The sequence below is a fragment of the Egretta garzetta genome, unplaced genomic scaffold, assembly GCF_000687185.1.
Source record: "Egretta garzetta isolate BGI_Z169 unplaced genomic scaffold, ASM68718v1 scaffold185, whole genome shotgun sequence".
Taxonomy (NCBI): Eukaryota; Metazoa; Chordata; class Aves; order Pelecaniformes; family Ardeidae; genus Egretta; species Egretta garzetta.
In genome coordinates, this window is record NW_009259595.1 from 165,240 (window position 1) to 186,239 (window position 21,000).

The window sequence follows — 21,000 nt, forward strand, 5'->3', positions numbered from 1 at the left end:
GCACAAACGATAAGCTGTAAGGAAATCAGGCATGACTGTAACCCATTTTGCCAGGTACAACATTATGTTTGTTGGCACGAGTCTGAGCTTCTAAAGAAATGCTTTACTGACTGTTCAGGAGACAAGAAGATTCAGCATCTTTAGTTTTAGGGGGTCTCCAACAGTATGTAATATAAATACATGTTCCCCTTCAGGCTCATAATGCTCAAATAAGTGTCACGCATTGATGTTTTTTTCTTTACCGGTCTTCTTTCTTGAGGTAATATTTTTGAAGAAGTTTAATAGAGGATGGTAACAACTGAAGAAATGTGAAGATTTCACCTCCTTCTCCATGTATATATCTCTAAATTACCTTCTCAGAGGGGAGCTATTGCTGTGGCTGAGCGAGGGAAGAGCTGGACCTTAAGACTCCAGCATGCAGAAGCAGCAGCTCTTTGTGTTTTGCTGCTGGTACAAAGTTGGACACCAGTAAGCCTGAACCTTTGGAAAAAAGACCTCACCAAACAAATTAACATCTGTACCTGGAATTTTAACTTTCAAAGCTGCCCTACCATGACTATTGGCTTTTCCTGCCAAAGAAACTCCCTTTGGCCAAAGCACCAATTCAGTGGAGAGCTTCCCCATGCATTAAGTCCTTTTCATTCATTTCAAAGTTAAACACATGAGTAAGAATTATTCTGAATTGGGGTGAGGGACAGTTGAACCTAAGGAACTGATTGAATTGAGCATAGGCAGCATCAGGACTATCTTGGGTGTTTCTGTGGTGACTAGAATTGGGATTAGTCAGTCTGGCAGACAGGTCCTGTCACTGGACCTTGCCTTGAACTTGTGAGCTCAGTGGACATTTGGGGAAGGGAAGAGGCTTGAATTTCTGTTTTTTGTAAGCTGTATGACTATAGCAAAGGCAGTAACTGTGTATTGTCAGAACTGCTGGAGGAGGCAGGACTGTGAAAAGATCATGATGGCCAGTTCTTGCACCTGAACTCAGTTATTGATTATTTGAGTCTTAGTTGCACATCATCATCTCCGTGCGTATTGTATGGTTCTGCTGTGGTGAAATTGCTACATGGCTTTTTATGGTTGAATACATTTGTTGTTAGAGACTTACTACAGCAGAGAGCCTGTATGTATAATTTGCAATTTCTATTTATAATTTCTTATTGTTTCAAGTACTGTCTTGGAAGGTGGGAAATAAATGCCTTACTGATTTCTTTTACGTTTCATGAATACCAATTTTTTCCCCTTATAATAATTTCATCAGGAATGCGCGGACTTGTCCTGTGATACAAATCTTTTAATTAAGCCTTTTGCTTAATTTTCTTTACTAAGAGTGCAAAATGTTATATACTTTTACAGGTGTTTGCAGGGTTTGTCCATGTTCAGGAGTACCAAGCAGGGGAAAGTTTAAAAAAAAAATAAATAAAATTTAGAACTGTAGGTTTATCTGGGACCGATTTTTTCATATAATCAATTATAATCAAACTCTTACGCACAAAGGAAAATCCTACTACCAATGTGAACTGGATGTTGAAAGGAATTTTGCTTGCTACTGATAAATGTTATGTAGCAAATTTCATACCTTTCGCCTGAATGTGCCAAAACCATCAGAGTCCAAATCATTTAGCTGAACCCTACTTAAAAGGCAATGATCCAGTACAGTATGATTCTTGTAACTGAATCATTTTTGTGGTCTCTCTGGGTGTTATTACATTTAATGTCAGAATGGTAGGAAAGACGTCTGAAAGCCATTTAATACTGTCACTGGAAAGAAGTTAGATTATGCTCAATTTCTGACATTAATGTGCTACTTAAGATAATTTATCATATTGTGGTATTAAAAAAGACATCCTTTTTCCAGTGGCTGCTGTGTAGCATTCTAATTTGCTATTTTTCTTTAGCATGGTAGGAAGCCTTTTTCATGCAAAATGTTTTTTCTGGGGTTCTATTCAGCTCATTCTTTGTAATACTGCATCACTTACAACAGCAACTTTAAGTGCTTGTCTCTTCCAAGGATCCTGTCAATTTTTTTATGTTAGAATGACAGAATCCTCCTATGTGAGACAATTGAAGTGGAGCGTTAAAAGGGAACCTGAATTGTCAGACATGTCTCTTGGACAGGTATATACATACTGGTCTCCATTTATGTGTTTTAGACATTTACTTTCATTTATGCTTTACCAAGCCATAGCTAAGGTACTGCTAATATGATTTACTGATCACACAGGGTTTTCTTAAGTGTGCTGTATGTCCCATTCACTGGTTCTTACGATGATTTGATGATGGATAACAAATAGGTACTTAATTTTGTCATCTTTATTGCTGCTTGTTTCCTAATGACTAGAGTGTTATTTCTGATATAAATCATGTATCATACTAAGTACTCTTCTACCCATGTATGTAGCCCTGTGTCATCCAAGGTACATACATCCCTGCTGAAATGCCTCTAACTGCTTAAACACAAATGTGGAAAAATTAGATAAAACCACACAATTTCTTCTACTTTGTTTTCACCTTTAAAAATGAAATAGTTTTCTGCATGTATCCTGGGAGTGCAGAATCAATTCTTCTTTAATAGAGTACAATACAGAAGTGTTTTGTTTTTTTTTATTTTTTAGGTTCTCCCGGGGGAGCTAGATGGTCTATGCTAGCATGGCAATTCTGCATATAAATTTGCCATCCATTGGTAGTGGCAGTATATGAAAGGCTTGTAAGAATTACCCACAGTAAACCAATTTAGCAAGGGTTATATATCTGTCAGTTACAATTAAATCCATGAAAAATATTGGCTCTGAACTAGGCCTTTTGTAATTTGATTTACACTGTAGTTGAAAAATAAATGATTTCATTGGAAAATGGTCTTTATTCAACTGAATGTGAATTCTTTGTAATTTCTTGCTGAGAAATCTTAATTCAGAATGGTGGATGTCTAAACATAGTTATTTAATTAACCTGCTGTTATACGCCATTTTGTGAACATTGGACAAAATTAGCTTTCTGGCTGCACGATGCCTGTCAAGGATGTGTGTTTCCAGGGAATATTTAGTGTCCATTCAAATTTGATATAATGACATTTATTGCTAAAGACCAAATTGCTTGTTCATTTAGGGATTATGATACTGCTGTAACGCAGAATATGACCAGCATTTTTAGAATGAATTCCAGTATAGTGCCAGCACTTTCCCAAAATACACACAGATAAAGTCAGAATTTATTTTAGTAAAAAAGGCTTGAGCGCATGTATTTTAAAATTTTACATGCTTTTAAAATAATTCCTTCTATTTTTTCCTTCTCGCTCTCTCTAATTTGAAACTTGACAACTATGTAAGCATCAAACACTAACAAAGCACCACTGTAAACACACGGACACTGAACATCCATTGATTTCAAAGGAGGTACCGTATGGTACAGTTATGCCTGTGCTAACATACTTGGCTGGGTCAGGGTCTTAATTTCCTCAGCATTCAAAATGCCATGGAGTCTAGGCATTACTTAGTGAATTAGTGGAGTCTTCTCTGTCTACATGTCTGCCCCAAATTAAACCGCATAGAGTATTTGGCACCCTTTACTCCACTGAAAGATGAATGACAACTTTCTGAGATAGATAGATAGATATATATAGAGTAGTTTTTGTGTTCACTGTCTAAAACATGTAGTAGAGGTCCATGCTAGTTTTAGGAAAAGCATCCGAATCATCTGGTTCTTTAAGTGTGAGACTGTCCTTCCCCTTCGTCTGGTCTCAGAGTTGATAGCCATTCCATCTCTCCTGATTATGGGTTAATAATCAATGTGAGCCTGACTGTCTCGGTCTCCTGGCGGTTTCTGTCTAAAATTGTGTAGGACTGTGTCATTCTTTCTGTTATCGCTGGCTCTTTTCTCTACAAATTCAGCCTTGGACATGATTTCTTCTGGGATGACGCATGCATCACTGGTCTTGGAGGAGTTTTGTGTTCATTGATGTGTGGCTTTGCTGTAGCTCCATTCACTTCAGCATATCCAAAATATATAGGCTGTATTAGACAAAACTGCTAGCTTGCCTCTGGCCATCAGTCTCACATTCATGTCAGAGAGTTGCTTTGAAATTTGGATTTCACGGCTTTTTGGTCTGTCTTTTACTTTTTCCAAATCTGCTTTCTTGACACTGACATACGCTTGATGTTTTGCACTATCTTGACCAGTCCTGCGGCTAGCCTATTATTTTGGTTGCTGTGACTCCCTTGTCCTGTTCTCCTCAACTCCAGCTGGTTCAGTATGCAGGGCGAGGTCTGGAAATCACAAGCCCGCACAAAGGGGCCACGTGGGGTGGCACTCCTGGAGGAGGTGACAGCATGGGAACAGTGACTGCCACATGGTGATGGGGTAGAAGGTCTCTCCTTGTGACCCTTAGGTGTGAAATGGGCTAGGCAGTAGCAATGGAGGAGGAGGACTGTAAGGGGAGGAAGGGCGGGTACCAACCAGGATGTACATCCCTCAGTTTCTGGGATGTTTCATTCTTTAGGTCAGAATTGTTAAAGATGCATCTATATTTGACTTTCATAAGGGTCCAAGATGTCAAGGTCTAGAGTTTTGGCTCAGGGCTCCAACAAATTACTGATATTTGAGTGTACTATATGGTTCTGTGGTTCCCTAGTGGTCTCATCAGATGTTTCTAAAACCGTATGGGGTTCAGCCCCATAGTCCTCCACATAGCCTTGGTCCTCCACACAGGGGACTTCCCCCTCTGCCCCATTATCTGCAGAAATCTGCCCTCTGCCAGTTTGTTTCCCTTAAAATTCTTCATGCGTGCATAAAACTGCCGTATGACTTGTTTTTCTGAAACAGCATCCATCCACTGGGCTTGCCCTTATGTAGCTGGACCAAATGAATTCTAGCTTGCAGATGTTTGCTTTTATAGCCTTTCTTTCCCTTGACTTCCACTGTAGGATGACAGACAGATAAACTTAAAAAAAAAAAGAAGAAAAACCCCAAACCTCCTTGATTGCTATGAATCTCTCTCCCATCCTTGCCAGTGAGGGTTAAAATTACACACATTGTTGTGCTGGGTGGATGGGCCTCTGACCTTATGCCACCCATTTCTTGGGCTTTTCCAAATCACAAGCGCGTTTATTTACTTTTAAAATTCTTTATCTTTTAATGGCATACTCAGGATGTATTTGCCATCTTCTTTTCCGAAACACTTTTGGTTTTAATAGGGTTTCCTTTAGCAATTTTGCTGACCTCCTGGTTCCTGCAGAAGCGTGAATTTGGGAAGTTCAACAGCTGAGTGTTAACCCCCAGCATACAAACCCCACCAGATTAGAGTCAGTTAATTAATGAAATACTTCAGTGGTTTGCATGACTTAGCCTGTCTTCAGGCACTGAGAAAAATGTTAATAATGTGCAAGTATTGTGATATTTGTGTTTCTTTTATTTTTATTTGCAGAAATTGAGCTCAAATACAAAGCTATCCTCTTTATCAATCAGCATCCTCATTAAAATGGAGCTGCTATCCAATATTCAATGTCTGTCTGAATGTCTATTTACAAATCCTTGTATCCTTGATAATGCCCAACTTCCACTTGTAATTCTTTGTCTTACTCTGCATCTTTCTGTGACATTGATGAAGAAATACACAAAAGAGGGAAAAAACCCCAGAAGCTGCTAAAAATCCCCAGTTCTAGCTGGAAGGGTGATCCCCATCATAGGAAGGATGTGCAATATTGGCTTTCCTTAAAGAGTCTAAAAGCAGTCAGGGCAGAGCAGAGATGACTTCTCTGGAATTGCCATATTTGTATTGTCTTTCTTTTTTTGTGTTCTTTCTCTTCCTCCTCCCTCCCTTGCCATCCCTTTCAAAAAAACCCCCCCCACAGCTGGCCATATTGTTGAATAACTGCCCATGGGGGGTGTGATCCTGAGTGGGCCTGAAGTTAATGTTATTGCACTTAGTTCTTGTAATTCATCTTCAGAAGCAAATAAAAGCACTAGAGTGCAGTGCAGGTATTGCTGCTATGCTCCCCAGTTATGGGCCAAAGTTACTTTAAAGTTTGCAGGTTCCCATGTTCTCTCGAATCCTCCCCTCACTGCAAGCCCTTGTACCTGGATGATTTCCTGCACTGTGTGTTGCTATCCCTACAGGTGAGCATGCCTTTTATGTGAGAACTAGATAAAGAGACCCAGGAGAAGATGCAGTTAAGTCGATCCTTAAGGCAGGAACTGTGCTGGTTCTATAGTAGGCTGTTTTTTCTGCAGTACTCATCCCAGAAGAGTACTGGGGTGAACTTTAGAGCTGAGAATATAAACCTGTCATTTAAGATTGGTCCTGAAGCACAGGAGGGCAAGAAGTGTAAGAAGAATAAATAGTATAACACCAAACCTTTCTTTTACATGCTTAGAAGCATGTGCATACACCCGGGATCTGCCTGCAATGAGATTTTGCTGCTGCGAAGGGATATGTTTGAGTAATCTTTGTGCTTGTTGGTACTTCATGAGCATTTCCGCTTCATTTCTGCGTGAAGTCAGAGTCTGGCTCAGCATCATGAATAAGTGTGACACATCATAACATTTCTGGTAGGCATAATTTACAGATAGGTTTAGTGGGCAGAGAAACTAAATTTGAAATCAGTGTTTTCCTACTCTGCAAATCAGCTTTTATACACAAAACGCTACAAGAGGAACTCCCTCGAGCTGCTTTTCTCTTCCCCCTCCCATTCGTCTTGAAAGCTCACTTCCACTGTGAAAATGAAGGTGACCCTTGAGCCTGTTAAGTTTGGGATCTGTTCCCTTGTGGGAAGCTATTCTGTCTGCTTCAGAGAGGTGGTCCCAAAAAGCTGATTATTTGACACACGAGGTTTTTCTGGGGGTGAAGCCATCTTTGTGTTAGGGCGAGCAACGCTTTGATGGAGGTAACTTGCTGTTTCGGTCAGGAGCAAACCAATTTTCCTCTTATCCGAGCTCTGGCTGCTCTAATCTAATAATAGGTGGAAGAGAGAACAGAAAGGACTGTTTAGAGAAGTGCTTTGAAAACAGCATATATTTTAAATTTCATTTTAATCAAGTGACCCTGAAGTGGGCATTTGTATTTACATATATATTTAGGTGTTTGAGTTTTTTTTTCCTGAGGGAGGTTATTTTTCTGAGCACCTTGGTAGCATGTCAAGGTTGAGCTAGCAGGCTAATACACAAAGCTGGCTTCATGGAGCTTTTATGGGGAAACAGCCTTGAGTGTGTCACCTCTGATGCACTTTGCTTTTGAAGCAGCTGTTTCATTTATTCTAAGGTTCGCTTATTTTCTGGGACTGTATTTTCATATTCATATCACTGTGAAAGGGGAAAGAAAAGAAAGTGTTGAGATTGGGGGACTGCTTGAGTCAATGGGTGGAAGAATTTGCTGCTACCTTTTGGTGGAGTCTCCTGCAGTTTTTATATTGGAGGGGTTGGTTGTTTCTTAACCTCTTTATTTGGAAAAAGTGTTGGGAAAAAGCTCTTACAGCTGCTTTCTGGAAAATATTATTTTGTGAGGATGCTTGAGTAACTGTGCGGGGATGCCTGTACGCAGCTTAGCCCCCATAAAAAGTAGAATCTGGAAAATGGAACAGTTGAGGACCTAAATGAAATCTTCACGTTACCCACCCTCCCCAGGTGATAAAGGCAGGGACAGTTCAGCGTGGTGCTTACTGCTGCACCCACCCGGCTGCTGTGGATCACCCTGGCTTGGACACTACATTTTGCTTGCACCCACTGGGTGCAGGTGTGTGTGCACCCAGTGCACCTTGACATCTTGTCTGGTATGAAGGGCAAACCTAGAGGCTCAGCCTCCTCTGGTCTCTGTTCATTGCCTGCATTTCCCATGTTGTGCTTTGCTGAAGTAGTTTTTCAGCTTTGGGTCTTTGTTTGCTGTTATTTCTCTGGATACAGGAGTGACAGGGAAGCGCTGACTGCAAAGCACATTTTTTTGGTAAAGACACAAAGAATGTGTCAGTGTAGTAAGTGCACACCATTTTAATGAGATAATGTTCTCAGAACATAGTAAATAGGAGTCAAATTGTTCTGGCAGATCTAAGGTTAAATTTAGCAACAAAAAGTTACTGAAAAGGAGGACCATTCTTTATGAGAGATGGATGCTTTCCAACCTGGCTTCCCCATGCAACATCCAGCTCCGGGCTAGAGGTGGGCCAGACTCAGATCAGCAAGTGTCTGTGTGCCCTGTGTTTGGAGAGTTCACCTGGTGATTTACAGCAGAGGGGTTGCTATCTGTCACCCCATGTTCCAAATCAGGTGCAGGTGCTGTAAAAGGAGTGGGTGTTTTGTAGGTCAGTGGTTGCCCTGCCGAAGATGAAGCTCCCAATGGGTGCTCTGGAGCGTATGGGTGTAAATTGTGCCAGTTTGCTGGCCGTGGTGCATTACAACCACAGAGGCTCTTCACCCAGTGAGACTAGGTGGTTAACACTGGTGCTGTGAAAGTTGTCTGGTAGTTGGATAAGGAGATTATGCTGTTGTTCAGCTTGCTATTGAAACATTTCATATTGGCCATAGAAAGTCACTCTGGCTGAGCGTTGCTTTTCTCTTAAGTTTGGTCTGCTGGGCAGCGCAGAATTTAAGATCAGCAAAGTGATTCACTGCGCCTGTAATAGCCATTTACTTGAGTGGAAGGTGTATAAAACACACTGGTTCTGACCTGGGAGCATTTCATAAGGATAAATGGTTGTAAGTGGGTGTGAGGCAATATTTCACAGTTTTTCAAAGTAAGAGTATGATTTCTGGGAAGCTTAAAAGAAGCAGGTGTGCAGCCTTTGCTGAACTTTAGTGAGACCCAGTCACTTGGCTCCCATAAGCTGCTTTGGAAATCAGAGCCAACATGTCTGAGCTCTCTAAAAATGCTGTCTTGAAATGCCATGTGTAGGAAATTGGCATTTGCAGTGCTGCAATAGAAATGTACTTTGTGAATCGTTTCTTTTCAAGCTTTTCGACCTTTAGATGCTTTTTTTTTTTTCTTCCCTTCTTTCCCATTAAATCTGCAACTAACCACCGAAGAGCCTAGCAATGACAGCATAAAGGCGCCTGCCTAGGAAGGCTGTAAGAGGAGCACCTTTTCATTAGAAGAATGTGAACCAGGGATTGAGTCTAGATTAAGTTCCATTTGAATGCACTAGCTGTTTGAGCCTTGCGTTATTCAGACTGGTTTGCAGGGTGGGTCGGTTTGCGCTTTCGGTCACATGAAGTACTTGAAGGTAGGAGACTAGAGTTCCCTTTTCTTTAGGCATGGTATTATACCTGCAGATCAGCCATTTATAAATTGAAATGGTAAAACTGGAACAGAGTCAACTGAAGGGATGAAGTGCACCTTTTAAAAGATAGTTCATTAAAGACCCCAGGGTGGAAACCAGGCTGGAAAATCTGGCTCTGGTTTTGTCCCACGCTTGTTCTGACACACCTAAATATTACAAATGAACGTGTCATGGGAGGGGGAGTGGGCTTGGGAGGAACGCTTTGCATGCGCTTATCTGTAGCTGGGAACTCAGGTTGTCGCTTTCTTCTCAATTCTTGCAGGTGAAAGTGATGGTAAGGATTTGTCCTTCTCAAGGAACACATGAAACATCCGAATCCATGTCCTTCCTGAAGGTAGACCCGCGAAAAAAGCAAATCACGTTTTATGATCCAGCGGCAGGTGGGCCTTCCAATGCAGGTCACAGGAGAGGCGTTGTTGCTGTTCCAAAGATGTTTGCCTTTGATGCAGTTTTCCCCCAGGATGCTTCGCAGGTACTGGAGTCACTCGCATAAACCTCCCGAGTCCTCTCATGGCCACTGCATTTGATTGCCTTAAGAGTTCTTTCTGTTTCTGGGGAATTTTATTTGAATGAGTTGCCTTAATGCCTGGAAAAAACATGGTAATTAATAGACAAGTGGGTAAATTCTTACATTTTCAGTTTAGTTGAGATGTAAAATTAAGGAGTAATAGCTGGGGAGATGGATTTGCCGACTAAATTATCTTCCTGCATTTTCTCTTGTTAGAGAAAGACACACAGCCAATTTGAAATTCACTTTTCCATCCAGTTAGGTTTTAACCCGTTTGATGTCACTGAAATAAAGTCCTTCCCCACTGCTTTCAGTGGGAAATGAACATGTGCTTAACGTCAAACTAAATGCTGTTGTTAAGAGAAGAGATACAGCTAACCCCATGGGATTGCTATACTGAAACAGTTAGGGAGCTTTTATATCTTCCTTGCCTTTTCCAGTTTGTTTATACTGTGGTTTTGGCTGATTATTTTATCTTGATGGTGGTGCTGATGGTGCATGCCTTTCTCTTGCCCTGCAAAAGGGTGTATTTGTACAGTAGTAGCCCCAGACCTGAAACCTGATATACAGATGGGGTGGCTGGTATTTGAGAGGATTGTGTGCTGCACTATATTTGGTGAGATTGGACACCTTCTTTCTGGGAGAAACCCTTGGTTCAGAAAAAAAAATCCTAGAACTACTTTAAAAAGTAAGAAAAAATTAAGCAGAGTATGAAGAACCACTTCAAGTTTGTACTGCCTGAAAAAAACCTAGCGTTTGATAAAAGGAAAATAAAACACAAAACATCCGAGGTGAAAATGGTATATTAATGTTGAGAAAACATGACAAGATCTAGTTCAGAATCCCGCCCTCAGATCTTCTCCTAGGATTTTGTTTAATTTTTTGGGTCCCAAACTACAGATGGGAAAACATCTATTAGGTCAAAGTTCTAACCAAGCCCTAAAGATCTCCCACAGAGATCAGTGACTAAAGCAGCGGTACGAGGCCAGGAGGCTGGATTTAAGATTCTGCATAAGCTCAGATGGCATCTTTGTGCAGAAATACGCAACACATCTCAACATTAGTCCAGAACTGGAAGTGGCTTTTTCTGACTTGTGTTGCCAGCCCTGCTGCAAGGTGGCCAGTCACAACCTGCTTCTCTGCTGGTTTTGGCACCAGTCCCTTGGGTTGTTAACCCCTGGTTTGGACTAGGCTCTTTCAGGTCCTCGTGGTGGGCTGCTGGGTGGCCTGTTTGTGGTGTTTCTGGGTGATGTTGGCCAGCGCAGCCACTTCCATGCAGGCGTTGTTGCTGGAGGCAAGCTTGCCGCCCTGTACCTGCAAACAGAGCCTTATCATTTCACTGTAGTTACATATTTACACCAGCCCTCCCCCTTGCCCCCAGTTGCTGTACTTAATAGATCATCTTACTGTATATTTGAAACCTTCACTGACATGGATAAACTGGTTTTAGCACACTCAAATATTTTAGCAAGTTCTCTTTATTGATGATGATGTTTCCCCTTGAAGAGGTAAATGTGACACTATGAAATCTTATTCAGGGATCTTAATGCATTTTCTCCAATATAAATGTCTTTTTAATTCCTGTGAGCACTCTTGAGTAGCTTAATTTCAGTGGAGTTGCTACTATTGCTGAATAGCCTTGGCTAAGCTATTATACCAGCAGGAAGCCTGGTTGGATAGCATTCAGTTTGCTACATTAGTCATAGAATCAATATTCCAAGAGAATTGGTTTAATAGAATTGAGAACTATTTTAGGCTCTAGTAGCATATTTTATTATTTTTTAAGATAGCATAGTTACTAAAATAATAGGACTGATGCCATAAAAATGGGGAGAATATTGCGCCTCAAAAATATTGAGTCATTCATTTCATTACAGAAGAACAGTAAAAACCATAGCAGTATATGCTCTTTCACTTATTTGTCTCCAATCTTTCTTTCAGGCTGAGGTATGCTCTGGAACAGTAGCAGAAGTAATCCAGTCTGTTGTGAATGGTGCAGATGGTTGCATATTTTGCTTTGGTCATGTCAAGCTTGGTGAGCTCCCAAATTCGTTACAGTTAATTACTATGTCAGTCTGGTAATTACATGCTGTCAGCTCCTGGAACAATAAACCTGGAGTATATGAATAGATTAGAATTTCTTTTTAATTAGCTTTGCAAACTTACCACGGTTTATTTCTACGCTGGGATTGTAAATTTTAATTTGAAAAGGTAAAACCTAACATCAGATTAGTTTATTCAGGACCAAGTTTATACAGATACATTGTGATGAAAATCAAAAGCTCAGAGATGTTTTTAATGTTAATTTGCTGTGGGTCTGCGTTACAAAAAATTGCAAAACTAATTGAATAAATAGTAATGGATTAATAATTAAATACTTTGCATTTTTGCATCTGTTCTTTCCCATTATCTGTGCAGCACATGGCATTGCACGTAATGTACAGTGGCAATATGAAGAGAGACACTTGTACAAGAAAGGTGAATTAAGTTCATGTTTGTCTTTTCATCCTAGGAAAATCTTTTACCATGATTGGGAAAGATAACTCCACGCAAAGCCTTGGTATCATCCCCTGTGCAATTTCTTGGCTCTTCAAATTAATCAATGAACGTAAAGAAAAAACTGGGACTCGTTTCTCTATTAGAGTATCTGCCGTGGAGATCAGTGGCAAAGATGAAAACCTTAAGGATTTGTTAGCTGAAGTAGCCACTGGCAGCCTTCAGGATGGCCAGTCTCCCGGGGTTTATCTGAGAGAAGATCCAATATGTGGAACCCAGGTATAATGGATATCACAGCATAGATTTTTCTGAGCCTGACTTTCTTCTGCTTTTTATTTCCTTTGATCTGACAACAATTATGACAAATTTTAAGACAGTAAAAAAAATGTATTGCTTTTAATTTATAAGCCCTTCTCCCATGGTGTACATATTTGTTTCTTTACTGCCCTGGAGATTTAGCCAGTTCAGCAAAAAATAATATGGAAAAAAATGCCCCTGTGCTAATTAGTCATTTTCTTGTTTATATTCAAGCTTCAAAACCAAAGTGAGCTAAGGGCCCCGACAGCAGAGAAAGCTGCTTTTTTCCTTGATGCTGCAATTGCCGCCAGAAGTACCAGCAAACCTGAATGCGAGGAAGAAGATAGGAGGAATTCACATATGCTCTTTACTCTTCACATATACCAGTATCGCATGGAGAAGAGTGGCAAAGGAGGAAGTACGAATCTTCTTACCATATTGTTTATTTTTAAATCATGTGGTTTGGGGTTAGTTTAAGCAATAATTTACAATAAACTTTAAAAGAAAGATATGAAGTGAACCCTCAAGCCAGGCGAGTCAGCTTTAACTTTGGTAGCTGTGGCTAATATCTGGTTTCCTTACTATTAATATTTAATTTGGTCATTATCCCATGCTGTATTCATTATTTTCCTCATTTGAATACATTTTGAATACCAGGTTTGGCTTGATTCCATGCAAGAACGTGATGTACAACTGTTTTTCCCCTTTTTATTTTAGTGTCTGGAGGACGCAGCCGTTTGCATCTCATTGATCTAGGGAGCTGTGAAAAAGTGCTGAGCAAGAGCCGAGATGGAGGAGGCTCTCTGTGTCTGTCTCTTTCTGCCTTGGGCAATGTAATTTTGGCCTTAATTAATGGTGCTAAGCATGTGCCATATAAGTAAGTGCATTATTGTCTGCATTACCTTAAATTTGTGGCTGGTGTTACCTTAGCAATGAATTGCATCAACAATTTACTCTTTACCTAAGAGGAAGTTAAAGGAAGTTCTGTCAGAGGGGGTCTGTCTTCTTTTAAGATCACTTCTGTATTACAGATACATATGGCTATTCATCTACCTGTCTATGCGTATATATACATACACACAACTTTTTAAGTATCACATAGTAACGTGCAATTACACGGCCAAGAGTTGTATACATATTGGCATATACTTAAGTTGGGTGAAGCATTGGGAAGGGTTTGATTGTTGAAAAAAGCTGGGGAAAATGGCCAAAATGTTTTCTTTCCTTCTTTCTCCTCTTTGTTTCCTGGGTTTGGAATTTAGATGATTTCAGCCAGCTGGACATCAGTGAATAATTTCATCAAAATTTCATAGGATTTTCTCTCCTTTTTCCAAATTTAAAAATTGTATTGAAATTTCAGAAAATACTGGAGAGTTTATCAAGTATGGTCATCAAAGGTTGCTATTTCCGTAGGCCTTTTTGGATGATACATCTTTTTAACTAAAAAAAAAAAAAGACGACCGCCATGTTGCACATTTGTTTAGCAGAAGCGAACATTTAGGTGTGCTCCTTTGTGGAGTGTACTTGACAATAATATTATGTCAAACACACCTGTGGGGAGCCCAGCTTAAAGACAACAGCCACATTGTAAACACCCTTACCAGAACTCGGCCTTCAGTCCTTATATTTAATTGCTGCTTGTCTTCATGCATTGTAAGTTTGTGCTGTTGTTATCAATCATGTCGTTTCACATGGTTATCTAGTGCTGCATCTCAAACAGGTGTTCTTTCTGTATTAGGCAGAAAGATAATTTCCTCAGGCTAGTTGCTAGGTTTGTGGATGGAGTAGAGGATGGATGGGTTAGAATAGGGAAGGGGACAGATCCTCAACTTTGTCACCTACCATGGTTTAGTGAGCAGACTTGACAGTAGTTCCCTTGTGTTGGGCCAGCTCAGAGGGGCGATAGGAAGCAGGCTCCAGGGAGCCCTGGGGAGAGATGTCTTGGAGACCAGCAGAGAACAAAATGTCACCTATCTTGTCAGCTTTGCTGTCCATGGCGGAGGACTCGCACCACCAGGAAAGCCTTCAGAGAGAAATTCTGCTTCCCATTTGCTGTGTCAGAGCAGAGCACAGCAGGCAGAATGGAAACTGGATTAGTTGGGGTGATACTGATAATATATTTCTGGTATCTAACATTGTTATATTTGTTTAGAGATTTCTTACCATTTCTCTTGACTTATTTTTTAATTCTTATAAAAATTGTTTGCACAGAGCTCACAGAGCTTAGCTATCCAGGTACTAAGTGTGCTCAGCTAAAAATACCGCACTCATGAGCTTTTTGGGTAATATGAGCTAAACCTGAGATAACTAAACTAGTTATCAATCATTTTACAGTTGTCTAAGTAACAAATAAAATCACTTATCATACTGCAAATAGGCAGATAAATTATTAAAATATTGGTATCTTTGTATGTGTACATGTGATGGGTTGATCCTGGCTGGGCGCCGGGTGCCCACCAAAGCCACTCTATCACTGCCCTCCTCAGCTGGACAGGAGAGGGAAAATATAATGAAAGGCTCCTGGGTTGAGATGAGGACAGGGAGGGATCACTCAGCAGTTACCATCATGGGCAAAACAGACTCGATTTGGGTAAATTAATTTATTCCCAATCAAATCAGAGTAGGGTAATGAGACGCAAAACCAAATCCTGCTCAGGGGAGGACTCCTCACACTCTTCCTCTGCTCCAGCGTGGGTCCCTCCCACGGGGTGCAGTCCCTCAGGAGCAGACGGCTCCAGCGTGGGTCCCCCGCGGGGTCACCAGCCCGGCCAGCAAACCTGCCCCAGCCTGGGCTCCTCTCCCCACGGGGCCACAGGCCCTGCCAGGCTGCCCGCAGCTCCTCCTGGCCTGGGGGGCTGTAGGGCTGCTTCTCTCACATACCCTCACTCCTCTCTGGCTGTAGTTGTGCAGGTTTTTTTTTCCCTTCTTCTTTACTATGCTATCCCAGAGGTGCTACCACTGCTGCTGATGGGTTCAGCCTTGGCCAGCAGCAGGTCCATCTTGGAGCCGTCTGGCATTGGCTCTATCAGACATAGGGCAAGCTTCTGGCAGCATCTCACAGAAGCCACCCCTGTAGCCCCCCTGCTATCAGAACCTTGCCATGCAAACCCAATGCAGTACATTTAGACACATTTTAAGTGTGGTCAAATAATAGGAGCATATTTCTTATCTACATGTACCATACATGCCTATATCCTATGAGAGTGAAAGCACAGCTTGTGGTGTAAAAATCTGCAAAAAAAGATTGTGACTTCTTTAAACCATCCTAGTGTTGTCATTTGTTACACAGGGACAACAAGTTGACAATGTTGTTGCGGGAATCACTTGGGAACATCAACTGCAGAACTACTATGATTGCGCATATTTCTGACTCCCCAGCCAATTATGCAGAAACTCTCACCACCATTCAGCTTGCATCGCGAATCCATCGAATGAGAAAGAAGAAATCCAAGGTTGGTTCACAAACAAGCAGAAATTAATTCATTTGAAAATGAGTTTTCCTAACCTCTCAGTGGGGGAACATGGGATTTCTTGGCGGTAAGAACTAATACAAAATGCATAAAAGCTCAGGAGAGGAACTGACAAATGACTTGGCACTCAGCCATCATCCCGCCCCCAATCCTTAATCCTGAAATTCCCTTCTTTTTGTTCCAAACACGTATTCTTTCTTTGCTTATATGTGGAACTATCTCAAAAGCTGCTATTTGCTTTAATTAAAAATGAATAAGGAAAGAACAGAAAACTGTTGAGGAGAAAGGCAATGCATAATATTTAATGGAAATTATCTGAAAAGGTGTGATTGTTACATTACTCCTAATAGAGTAAAATCTATGTAGCATGACCTTGTTATTTTAATTCACTAACGCTTTTCCCCTAGATATGGTTGTGATAGTATACACAAAGCAGAGTATATAGCAAACCTGACCTTTTAATCAAATTATATGTACATATATATATTTATCAATTTATATTAATAACTTTTGCCTTATTGATCATTTGCAGTATGCATCCAGCTCATCTGGAGGAGAGAGTTCGTGTGAAGAAGGACATGTCCGAAGACCACCCCATTTGCGACCGTTCCACCCACGAACTGTTGCCCTTGACCCTGATCTTCCTGTCCTGAGCATATCTAGTGATCCTGATTATTCCTCCAGCAGCGAACAGTCTTGTGATACCGTCATCTACGTTGGTCCCAATGGTGCAGCTTTGTCTGACAGGGAATTGACAGATAATGAAGGTCCTCCAGAGTTTGTTCCCATAATCCCATCCCTAAACAAAAAGAGAAGTAAAGACAATTCTGCCATTGGTAGGAGCTCTGACAAGGACCATTTTAAATGCAACACTTTTGCTGAGCTGCAAGAAAGGTTAGAGTGCATTGATGGAAGTGAGGAACCGATCAAATTTGCTTGTGGAGAAATCCCTGTTGTGTCCAATTGTAGTCCGGTCCCTGGAGGTACAGAAAATGCACAGTCTAAGCTGATAAAGGAAAAAATATCTTCTCCTTCTGGAGGATTCAAGAAACCAGTTCCACAAGAAACTGCATCTCCCAAAAAAGGACATAACCTTCCTTTCCAAGCTGTTGCACCAAGGGGTGGCAATGGCAATTGTCATGAAAAGAACACACCTCACTTGAAAACAGAGCTTTCCAAGCCGCAGAGCAGAGCTGACAACAAAATAATAGACTCGATACTGGAGGGGGAAAGAGAGACAATCACTGATTCCCTGCAGTCCTCAAGGTGTAGCCCTTCAAGGAATCTGGAGCAGAATAAGGCCACAGCTGAATGTGTCGTTAAAGAAAAGTCCTTGTATGTGAAGAGACCCTTGCCAAGCCCAGCACCTCCACCTCCACAGCAGAAAGAGCATGTACCGAGCTCCAAAGCTGAGAATTTGGAGCTGGAAAATAGCAGTGCAGTTCGGACTCCTCCTGTGGGAATGAGCAAGCAGATGGGAAACAAACCTGAGCAAAACCCTGTAGGAAGCACGTTCCTGGTTGGTAGCAATGCCCAGAATCAGTCAGGTGCGATAGAGGTACACAGCTTCAGGTCAGCATTCAGAGGGAAATGTTTTGATCGGGATATACTAACCACCACGGTGACTTTGCAGCAGCCTGTTGAACTGAATGGAGAGGATGAGCTTGTTTTCACTGTGGTAGAAGAACTGTCCATTAGCGGGATTATGGATAATGGAAGACCTTCCAGTATCATTAGCTTTAACAGTGACTGCTCCCTTCAGGCCCTTGCATCGGGTTCAAGGCCAGTCAGTATTATCAGCAGCATAAATGATGAGTTTGATGCTTATACCTCACAGGAGACTTCTACTGGTGTAAATATTGATATTGTTGTGCCCTTTGCTAAGGATCCCTTTACCAGCAGCAGGCGTTCCTCCATCAGTTCGTGGCTTAGCGAAGTCAGCATCTGTACAATCGAAAGTGATGGAGCCCAGTCTAGTGACAGTTTTGTCGCACAGTCATCTTACAGCTGTAATAAGTCCGAGGACCCCTTCAACTTGGATTCATCCCATTTATCTGTCCCCCTGAAAAGCGCTCTGAACGACAGTGGATTTTGCTTCTCTGAACTGGAGAGTGAGAGCCTGAGTTCCAGCAAGCTGTCCTCAGGCATCAGCAAAAGCCCTCAAACCTCTGAAACTACCAAAGCATCTCAGATAAAAAGTGCTTTTTGTGTCACTGATCAGCCCGTAAAAATAAAATTTAGTAATTCTCGCGATACACCTGTGATAGAAACAATACATTCTAGTCTTCCTAGGAAAACAAAAACTACCTCGTCTCCAATCCACAATAATACTGTCCTCAGCTATAAAGAGCTGCAGAATCCACATGGTATATTTGAAGATCCCTGGCTGTTGCGCACCGATTATCAGTTGGAAGCAAAACCTGCAGACTCACTGCTGTCTCCAAAATCTTATGCATTTGGTACTGAGAAGCAGCCAGGAAAAGCTGCCCAGTATTTTGGCGCAGCACCCAGGCCAACGAAGTCGCAGACTATGCTCGCCTGTTCGCAGAGGGTTGTGGATGGTTGCGAAGTGGCCTGCAAATCCTCCAGTGGAGCTGCAAAGAAGTCAGAAGTTGTGATGAAGATGCCGCAGCTGAAGAGAGGAGCCACCACGCTGGGAGTGATGCCAGTGTCGCATGCTAACAGTACTTCGTCGGAGGCCATGACCCGAGGGAATTCGGATGCTCCCTTAGCCACTGGCAGCTTGAAATCATCACTGGGAAAGAAGAGTGCACCACAGAAGTCGACCATGTTGCCCAGGCCAGGTGGGCCAACACCTCCAACACCTCCTGTACGCAAATCAAGCCTGGAGCAGAAACCTGTTGGTCTGGGTAATGGTGGGGGAAAAGCCTCCAGTCTGGACTTTGCCAGAGCTGCCACGCCAAAGGCTGAAGATGAAGCAGATTTGCGGTTCAAAGCTGGGTCTTACTTCAGCGAAAGTGCCAGCAGCAAAATGAACCTGAAGGGTGACCACTCTTTGCCCAAGATGACATCCAGCTTAAAGGCGAAGGCATCAAAGAGTGAAGCTGTGCACCGTTACGGGAGCCACATGTCCCTGGAGAGGTGTGACAGCCTGACATCAGTCGGATCCAAAGCAAGCATGGTGAGGGAGAATGGGAGCGCCAGCAACAGCCGGGCAGGGCGCTCCGTCCCCAGGCTGGGCGTCCCCCCTGTTGCCTCTGGTGTTGGTTTACCACCACCCTTCACCACCCCTGTGCCCAGTAAAACCAGCCAGGCAAAACCTACAGCTAACCAGAAAGTGCAAGCGAACGGGAATAAAACCCGGGGCCTCTCCGCCAGCGGGTCAAAGTCTCTCAGTTCCTCTGTGAAGTCCCTGGCACAGCCTGCAGGGAAGGGCTCTGGCGTGGCCCCTGGCGGGAAGGCAGCCCCCCGCTCCGTGCAGTCAGTCAGCGGCAAACCCGGGCGAGGGACCATCATGGGGACCAAGCAGGCCATGAGGGCTGCCAACAGCCGCGTGAATGAGCTGGTGTCGGGGGGCTCTGCCAAGGTGGGCCACTTCCGAGGCTCCACTGACTCCGACAGTGGCAACGACAGTGGCATTAACCTCAGCGACGAGAAGTCGCAAATCCCGGTGTTGCCATCTCCATACAGCAAGATAACGGCACCCCGGCGGCCTCAGCGGTACAGCAGCGGTCCATGAGTGAAAGCGGGATGTCATCGCCGGGCCGCATGAGGAGCCTCAAGTCCCCCAAGAAACGATCAACGGGTAAGAAAGAAGGGGAAAGTGGCCAGGTGTACTCTGGTGCTCCACTGCATCCCTGAGGATGGGGGGCTTTCATGGCATCTCTGACCTGAGAGGGAGAGGAGGTTTGGGGGAAACTCACAGCGGGGAGGTGGGCTGCCTGCGTGCGCTTGCGTGTGCGTGCGTATCGCTGCAACAGCAGCTACCTGTCATTTATTTCACTTCAAAGCTGCAGGTGTGACACAGGTGCTGCGAAGGAGAGGGCAGGAGAGGGGCTGGGCGCCCCAGGGCGCTGGAGCCTCCCTGCGAGGGAGGAGGCAGCAGATGGCTGCCGGCGGACCGGGGCCGGGGGGGGGACAGGACATTCCTTTCTCCCTCAGCAGGGTCAGTAGCGAGTGTGGCACCAGGGTGACCCAAAACAGGAGGGTGTTATGGGTGGGTTGGGAAGAGTGAGGGTGCTGGGTGGGCGCTGATGAGTTTTTGTGAGGATCAAGTGAGTGTCAGGGAAGAGTGGTGAGAGGGAAGGCAGTGAGGCGAGGAGGAGCTCTGCTGCCAGGTGTCTGTGAGGGAATTCCAGTGAGATGGGCTGGGACTGTAGTTTGGGGAATGGGCCTGGAGGGGAGAAGAGTGTTGGTGAATTAATGAGGATTGCTGAATGTGTGTTAGATTACCCAAAGGTAAGGCTTAGGGGCAGAGCAGTAGGCTGCTAATGTAAGATGCAGAGACTCTTACGTTACTGCTACCAGCTAATTGCAAAATTATTGTGTTGCGCTGTAATAGTGTTTTTATAAAGAAATTTTAGAATGTACATGTGGATACTATAAGCAATAGGAAACCAACTGGGGGGGATGCTCAGAAGAGACATCTCCGGCTCATGTACTGTGCCAAGGCAGATGTGTCTGACCACGCCATGCAAAGGTGGGCGTATGAGAGCCACATCCCCTTTCCTGCTCGCTGGTGCCTTTCCATATTTCTTTCACAGGTGGTGCTCGTCTGAGTGCCGCTAGTTGTAGCCAGCTTCAAAACCAGGCTCATACAACTGCTGTTACAGTATTCATTCTTACTGATCTAGAGCGAAGTCCCGTAGTACCATAAAGAATCAGTGGCAATTGGTGTCACGTAGCTAATGACCAGCAGCCTCATTCAGCAACCCAAGCATACTGACTTGGAAATATAGCAGGAACTAATATCAGCAATGCGCTGAATTTGAGCTTTTGGTCAGAAAGC

The 21,000-nt window shown here is 43.0% G+C and overlaps 1 protein-coding gene across 1 annotated transcript in view; it reads left to right on the forward strand.

Moving 5' to 3' along the window:
- Positions 1 to 21,000, forward strand: part of KIF26A (kinesin family member 26A) — a 68,099-nt gene that overhangs the window by 41,873 nt on the left and 5,226 nt on the right. Inside the window, 8 exon segments of the mRNA XM_035893689.1 lie at positions 9,523 to 9,732; positions 11,710 to 11,803; positions 12,281 to 12,543; positions 12,796 to 12,979; positions 13,279 to 13,438; positions 15,851 to 16,013; positions 16,564 to 19,723; positions 19,726 to 19,797. Coding sequence (XP_035749582.1) covers positions 9,523 to 9,732; positions 11,710 to 11,803; positions 12,281 to 12,543; positions 12,796 to 12,979; positions 13,279 to 13,438; positions 15,851 to 16,013; positions 16,564 to 19,723; positions 19,726 to 19,797 — 4,306 coding nt within the window.